At 38.2% G+C, this 8,480-nt stretch overlaps 1 protein-coding gene across 1 annotated transcript; it reads left to right on the forward strand.

Annotated features, from left to right (window-relative positions):
* Window positions 1-748: 748 nt before the first annotated feature.
* tmem72 (transmembrane protein 72) lies at window positions 749-7,235 on the forward strand. The gene is made up of 5 exons (XM_072676952.1): window positions 749-948; window positions 2,845-2,911; window positions 3,976-4,047; window positions 4,146-4,285; window positions 5,098-7,235. Exons 1-5 carry the CDS (start codon window positions 879-881, stop codon window positions 5,508-5,510), a joined length of 762 nt encoding a protein of 253 aa, XP_072533053.1. The 5' UTR covers window positions 749-878; the 3' UTR covers window positions 5,511-7,235.
* The last annotated feature ends 1,245 nt before the right edge of the window (window positions 7,236-8,480 follow it).

Consider the following 8,480-nt stretch of genomic DNA (forward strand, 5'->3'; position numbering starts at 1 on the left):
TATGTGTCTAATCAGACTGGTCATTCTTGTGCTTTCATGCTGTGATGGTTTTAATCTGTCATAATGTGCTGTGACAGAGCAAGGGACTGCATGTCTGACCTCTGACACAGGTACCTACAAGCTGGTAGATACAGTGTCTGCTCTGCAGTGATGATGGTCTGCCTCATGTCAGGTCGAGTATCTCTACATGCGTATATGTGCTGCAGACCTACACCAACCACCATTAATCATCTTGTTTGGACTAGCTTATCGGCCAGACGTGTGTGCGTCTCTCAGCGGACACCCTGTTCAACAATAGTGGGTCTTCTAGCATGGACATTTTTGATGAATTGCCTGATTGGTGCTAGATCATTTATCCTTCAGCAGCTCTGCAGTGGAGATGAAATGCTTTCCTATGAAGGTCAAATAAGTTAATATGCTTCTCCCTCTTGTTTGCACCCTCACCCTTCACCCTGTTTGAGCCTTTTACACATTATTTCTGTGTGTGTGTGTGTGTGTGTGTGTGTGTGTGTGTTGCGTTAGCTACAATACATGCTTGCATTGAAATGGCTAATCTTTGTGGAAACATTGTGGAACACAATTCTTCCTACATTCTATCCCTCACCTTAGGTGAAGGTGGAATGCATCAAGAACCAGTTGGGGGTGGTCACTGTGAAGGTTTCCGCTGTTATATTAGGCAGATTAGCAGGGTAAAAACTCCACATGTACCCAGCCTCCGGCTCCCTCCAGCTCAGGCATAGAGATTATCAGCCATGGGCCCATGCTGCCATGGTGCTGCTACCTACACACACAACCACAGCTTCAAGTTCTTCTTACCAGTGGAATAGTAACTGTTACATTAAGGGGACAGTAAGAAGAACAGCTTTCTGTCTTTAGCGATGGGGATCGCAGTTTTCTGGGTTGTAGTGGAGTGCGCATGCAGAGTTCTTGGTATATCAACTGCTGCAGGTAGGATTTTGCAATATGGCATAATCCAAAGTGGAATTCATATGCAGCCCTTGGCTGTGCTCCCTGTCATAGAATAGAATCATTGTGACTGGATTTTCTAATGATGTTGTTTAAATCTGTAGTTCAATATGGACGACTTTGGATTGTTTATTTATTTGTTTATGCATTTGTTGGTCCTTAATTGCTGCATCAGTACATGAATATACTGAAGATTATTTGGAAAAAAAACAGTTGAACCTGTCCAACTTCAGGCTTAGTAGACTTAGTGGGCTTAGCTTCTGAAAGACGGTTTCTAGACATTAGACATCTAGAGAAATATACCCACTAAGGTCAAAGTGAGGTCAATGTAGGATGCAGGCATATAAAGAAATGTCAACACATAACTTATTATGAATTTGAGTTTACTACATGTTCCTCCTCCACTGAGATTCCCTCTCTACCTTCTCCAAACATTACACTGTTGAGAGTGCTCCTCTTAAATCACTGAGAGGAATGGTCGTATTACTCATACTCGCCTCCCTAAACAATCTCACAGGAGAGGTCAGTGTCCTCTCAAGAGAACGATTTACATCCCTCTGACCTATGAAATCAAACATATTTCTTTTGTGACTTTTGTAACCATTTGTAACCATTAACAGTAAGAAACCAATTCTTTCAGTAGTTCAAATTCAGATTTAAGGGTATTTGTTGTTACAGACAGTGGACAAATAATTTTACTTGTTTTATTTGCCTATTTTTATTGTGTCACATTTCTGCAAGGTTATGAACTTAAACTGACAGAGGTGACTTCAGACTGGAAAATGTATTGCCTATAACAGGTTTTTATTAATGTGGCTGAGTAACACATTTATATATTATACAGAATCCAAATGAGTCTTATGTTAGCACAAGATAAGAGTGAAAGATAGTTCCTAATTTAATAGAATAACCACTTCATCAGGGCATAGAATTTAGAGGCAATTTTTCTTTCAAGCTGTGTGTCAAATCTGACATCTAGTGGCTATAAGAAACCTCTGCTCAAACATTAACAACACATTGTACATTCTGACATACATATACACACACAGCACAAAATAAATAACCATAGTGCTGCTGCTGCTACTCTTACTGCAACTACTACTACTACTACAACTACTACTACTACTGCTACTACTACTGCTCCTTATTCCTACTACTACTCCTACTGCAACTACTCCTACTGCAACTACTACTACTGCTCCTTATTCCTACTACTATTACTACTACTACTACTACTACTGCTGCTGCTCCTTATTCCTGCTACTACTCCTACTGCTACTACTACTGCTCCTTATTCCTACTACTAATACTACTACTAATACTACTACTACTGCTGCTGCTCCTTATTACTGCTACTACTCCTACTGCAACTACTACTGCTCCTTATTCCAACTACTACTCCTACTGCAACTACTACTACTAATACTAATACTAATGCTCCTTATTCCTACTACTACTCCTACTGCAACTACTACTACTAATACTAATACTACTGCTCCTTATTCCTACTACTACTCCTACTGCAACTACTACTACTAATACTAATACTACTGCTCCTTATTCCTACTACTAATACTACTATGTGAATGTACTGTATGATAAGAAACTGTAGTTTGCAGTGAATTAATGAAGGGCTACATCCTTCAACCTTTATTGGCAAAGCCAGGCCACATATCAGCTTCTGAGTTATGGGAGGAACATTAAAATCTGTCCACACAAATAGCGCTGTAGTTTATTATTATTATTATTATTATTATTATTATTATTATTATTATTATTGTTATTATTATCATTAATAATAATAATAATAATAATAATAATAATTGCTGAGGTTGTTGTTGACTGTTGTTGTTGTTGTTCTCTCTGATGTCCTCTCAGTGTTGTGTGCTGTAGGAGTAGAAACACTGCGTGAAGAAGACTTCCACAGCCTTGCTGTGTACCTCCTGTGAGTATTCTGGGTAATCTTTATGGATGTAAGCTGAGAACTATTGGTATTTGTAAGACCAATAGTTTACCAAAATGCAATTCTGTGTTAAACCAGAAGATGGGGCTGTTACTTTTTAGTGAGATCAAGGTTCTGCCAAGGGAGTCATCTTATGCAATATTAAAATCAGAAATGCCACTACATTGTACTGATAAGTGCATTAGACCTCCAACATTACATTGATTTAGTAGGGGGAAAGCCTCCAATAAGTGCATGCAGTCCACTTTTACTTATCTACAAATCCAGTCTCATCCAGAAAACAGAAATCATCTATTTCTTGGATTGCAAGTCTTCAGTCAATATAATTGAAGATGTTTTGTAAATGTGATGGGCGTCCTGAATTAACTAATTTACTTATGTGTATATACGAGAGCCACAGGTGTGGGGTACTCTAGGAGCTCACTAATTAGAAATATCACGCTCTGAAAAAGCTGGTTTAAAATCAAATATCCCGCTGTAGCTCTGAGAGTCTGATAGCCTATATAACCTAATGCCTTCACTGTGTGGTATATAATGAAACACCTTGGCTTTCCACACACAAAAATTAGGATCACCACACCAGTATCAGGGCATATTAAACCACATAATTCATTTAACCAAACTAATCTGTCTTATTCTCCATGCTACTGGAAATTCCATTCACTCCATGTCCAGTTTGAGGTCAGCATGGGTGCCAAGAAGATATTGGCTAAGATCATGCAGAAACCCCCCTGCTTATGATGATTTTATCTCTCTGGGCTTGCAGCCAGTCCAAAGAGGTTCTGCATGAATGTACAAGAGGAATGTCCTTAAGAAATGAAGGGGCTGTTAGAACATGCAACAATATAAGAAGTGCAAGACTTGAAGACTTAGCATAGACATAAAATCAACATAGGCATGTGATTCTTGAACTGACACTGGTTTACACAGAGACTTCAGCTATAGAAGTCTTCTGTAAACCACTTTTTTGTCAGGCAACACAGTTCACTTTTACACTTCAATGGTTTGTAACATGCATTTGATTTCTCGCTCTCTAATCTCCAAAGGGTCTCTTCTGCTGGAATGATGCTCTTTGAAGTGGCATATTTTACTGACGCTCTTTTGGAAACATGCCTTCCGTGAGTTCCATAAAACATGGCCTTTAGTCTGTACCGTTATCAAGTGATATTGAATCTTTATCATTATGTCTTAAATGTATTGTTGTTCTTGATCACAGTTGTCCTCCTACGTGCAAGTTCTTTATTGTTTGGAAAAAGATGGCTAACACTGGAGGTTTCCAGAAGTTCCTCTACTACACAATTATGTCAGTGGTGTGTTTCCTGCATCCAGTGTTAGTGTGGCATGCTGTCATTCCAGGTGGAGTATACATTTAATTAGTATAACTACATAGAAGATATTTATGATATTCACATATTGGCATCATTCAATCTTGGTAAGTGGATTATCTTAAATATAGTGAATAATTCACCATATGGATGTACAAGAAAGTATCAACAAGTAAGATCAACAGAACAAATAAACAGACTCAGCAGTTTTAGAGAGAATGTAAAGTGAGAGTAAAGTGAATAAAGACAGAGATATGTAGGTTTTTGCGAAGAAAAGTAGGCATTTTATATTTTGAAAACAATTATGGTTTAAGGAAATGTATTAGATTTTTGAAAATTGGGAAATAGGGATAAATATATTGTTTTGCTTTTGCAAATCAGTTACTGGTTAAGAAAACACATAACAAACCTCAGTAATTGCATGTATTTACATAAAATGTGTTTGGTGCATTTAGAAAACATCCAAAACATACCTAACAGAAACCGAATTATATATCACCCACAAAAGTATAGTAAGAATATTAATATTTTAATATTTTAATATAAACATTTTCATATAAAATATTTGTATCTAATTAAATTATCTTACTGCAATCACATAATTTATTTGCTTATTTTTTTAGAAATAAAGCACTTAATGCTGTAACTACATGTGGGATAAGAATATTGGAATATTGAATTTTAAAATGTAAAACTGTCTAGAACAAGGATCTTCTTACAACAGTTATTATATTTAAGATAATATCATCTGCCAATGAAAATGTCATATTTTGCAGTGTGTTACCAAAGAAAGCAAATAGTTTAATATTCTGAAAATGAATTCATGTCTTAATCACTCTTTAGGAACTATGCTGCTGGTGACGGGAGTATTCAATTTTATTTTGAGCAAAAAGAAAAAGACAAGCTCCACCAAACAATCCAGTGAATCTTATGGAGACTCCGCACTGTCGGCCGTCTGTGTCAATGATTCAGGGGAGACTGAACAAACATATTCCTTCTTCCACATCATCTCAGGCAGGAGGGTCTCCTTCCTGCCCAACAACAGCAGACTGCAAAGACCTTCTGCTAGTTCCCATGGCACGCTCGAGCCAGATCATCCATCCCCAAAGACCAATGACCAAAGACCAATGAGGAAAGCTGACCGGAGAAATGTGCAGTTTGTTGAGAGTTTCAGACAAGATGAGACTGAGATGGAGGAGTATGACATGGAACCAGAGGTGACCACTTCAGATAAAGCACCAATGATAAAAGTGTGAGTGCAGACTTGGGGAAAGTGAAAATTGCATTGTCAACTGTTACCTTGCCTTGCCTTGTCCTGTGGGGTCCTGTTAATACAAAGCAACTGATACACAGTTACCTCATGCTGGAATATGGGCCTTTCTCCAAAGAGCAGTGGCGTGGTACTACATCAGTCTAAATGTTTCCAAATCCAGATGATACATATTTTAGTTTTATGACTGATTTTCCAAGGAGAAGCAGCACATACTTAGCCTCCTATTATAGATTATATTAATATGTTCAAATTATTAACATCTGGTGAAATTCAGTTGATTCTCAATGTTGGTGCTAGGAATAATGCCATATTTAAGGTTAGGATTAGAGCCAGAGATATGTTTAAATTTAGGCTTAATTTTAAGAGTACATCTGGGTTAAGATTAGGGTGTAGGCCTGGTTTATGGATTGGGAAAACTGAGGTAATTATTGGGGATATTTTTTCTCCATTCCCATTCACTAGCTTCCTCTTCCTAACACACAATGCTACCAGTGTTGAGAGGGTAAAGGCTAGTATATGCGCTTTCTCAAAGACACATGAAGATAACAAATTGCATATTTTCGTTACTGATGCAGCATCACTGGTCAGATAACACTGACCAGTGGGAGGAGAACACAAACTGCCAATTCTGTAACATCGGCTAACAGACACCCACACTGGCTTGCCTTGTGCTAGGGATAGGGCCAGCACTTGGACAAGCTGCGTTACTCAGGACCAAAACTAAGGTGAATTTAATAGACATTTAAATAGGTACATATGAAATGCACAGTAAGCTTCTGCAAAGTACCTGCAGTGGAGAATCCAAATAAAGTGCTACACAGACTCTTTGAATGAACATGATATGTGTTGCTATTTTTTAAAGCATTTTTTCTCACCCTATTGATGCCTTGGACTCCATGTTGATCATATTTTCTCATCAGTGAGTTGTAAACTATATATAAAATCCCCTAATGTATACTTAGCAGACTCTCTATTTGATGAATTATAAATAATTCAATTCAGTTGACATATGTTATTATACATGCAATATATACAAGTGTGCAGTAGAATGATTTGGCAGTTTGGGCAGTTCTCAAGTATGTGCCAGCATACATATGCAGTAGCAAGGTTACATAAATTGTTGCAGAGATTATCTCTACAGTACAAACAAGTAGGCATGCTGTTCTCTGTAGCAGGAAACAGAATCTGCAGCAAAGTTCACAGTGTTCAAGTAAACAGAAGATATATAGAAGTCTATTGCTTGATGATTGTTTGTTATGAAATGAAGAACAATCATACAGAATATTTAAAATAATTAACCTACACAGTGAATACTTGCATGTTTTTGAAAGTAGTGTAAATTTGCTTGTTTTTAAGGTATTTTATTATTATTATTATTATTATTATTATTATTATTATTATTGTTATTAGGGTTGGATCCTCTGTTTTACAAGACACATCCCAGACGCAATGTCTCTTAGTCAAACCAGCACTCAAATAAATCTCACATTTGATAATAGTAGCATTTCCATTGTCAGCTGGGAGAGCCTGGAATAGACAGCACTGTTATATAATCCCTCTGAGACACGACCATGGTGATCTTCATCAAGCTTGTTCCTGAGGGAAAGCAGCAGCACAACAGACACTGCAACCACAGCTGTATTGCTGGACTCGATATTTCTTCTCTGCCTCAGCTGCAATGTTCAAAAAGTTCAGAAAAGCTAAAATAAAAAGCCTTGTTGAAACTTTGTTTACATTGTTGCCATTTGATTGAACTGTTTCTGAAGACCAGCTGAAATTCTGTAGAGAAGTTCACGCTATGGCTGAATTCCTGGGTATATTTAGGGGGGCTTGCTTCAAGACTGTATCCCCTACATCAAGGTTCCATAAATCAATACAAGCCTAAGTCTCCATTCATCATCCAGCTTCTTGCTGGTCAGACCCAGACAAGAGCTTTTTCCATCAAGTGTAGACGGCTGCAATCCCCTCAGGGTTAACACTCTGCTCCCTGTCTAACCTTGATAGACAGTCTCTAATGCTCCAAACCTGCTGGCAATAAAAGACTAAAGGCCATTCGGGGATTTTCTCTCTGTCTTGTAGCTGTTTTTTGTATTTGTTTGTTTGTTTATTGTAAAGCAATGGTCTATTCTTGGTTGTTTGAACATTTCATAGTTTAATTTCAACAGAACAAACTGAAAACCTATGGCTATGCTGTCCAGCCAAACAGGCATTTATCAGCAGACAGCCACATTGTACAAATGGCTCTGTTCAGAAGAACTGGAGTGAGAAATCAGGGGAATGCACTGGGTGGGTTTTAACAGGTTCTAACAGAGCCATTGCAAAGAAAAGAAAAAGATGGTTAAATCAGAAACTGACTGTAGATCTGCACATTTAGCTACTTCTGCCATCTACTATTTTCTGTCATTTCTCAATGAGGTTCCTTATTTGTCTTCTCATTGTAATAAACACATCCTTCATAGACAAAGCCGGCTTCCCGTGGGGGAAGTGTCTTGGCAGCTCAAAGGATCAGCTTCCTCAAATATTTTATCAGGTCCTCTGGTGTCATATTTTCCCCAGATGATGTTCTCAGACCAAGCTAAAACAAAACAGGAAACCGTTACCAGTGCAGCCAGACGCTGAACTAACGGAGAAGGCAAGGCTTCATTTTCTCCCACATTTGTCAGGCAAGCACTTTTTATTTGGCTACATTTCAATAAAGTGTAGAGCCTACGTCCGAAAACTGCTCTCTACTATAGTAAACAGTGTAAAAGAGCACACCTCCACCAGAAGGGCACCCATTTCCTAGTATAACAGAGTAAATACGTGGCTTTGGACGCAGCCAAAGTGATCACCATGACCACGGAGCCGGTGAATACGTTTCCCGGGGCAACCAGATAGGACCGCCCACGCATGGCTTTGATTGGCTTGCTCTATGAAATGAACCTGTGATTGGCTGGCAAAGCAGTCACTCAAC

The sequence above is a fragment of the Salminus brasiliensis genome, chromosome 4, assembly GCF_030463535.1.
Source record: "Salminus brasiliensis chromosome 4, fSalBra1.hap2, whole genome shotgun sequence".
In the NCBI taxonomy this organism is placed as follows: Eukaryota; Metazoa; Chordata; class Actinopteri; order Characiformes; family Bryconidae; genus Salminus; species Salminus brasiliensis.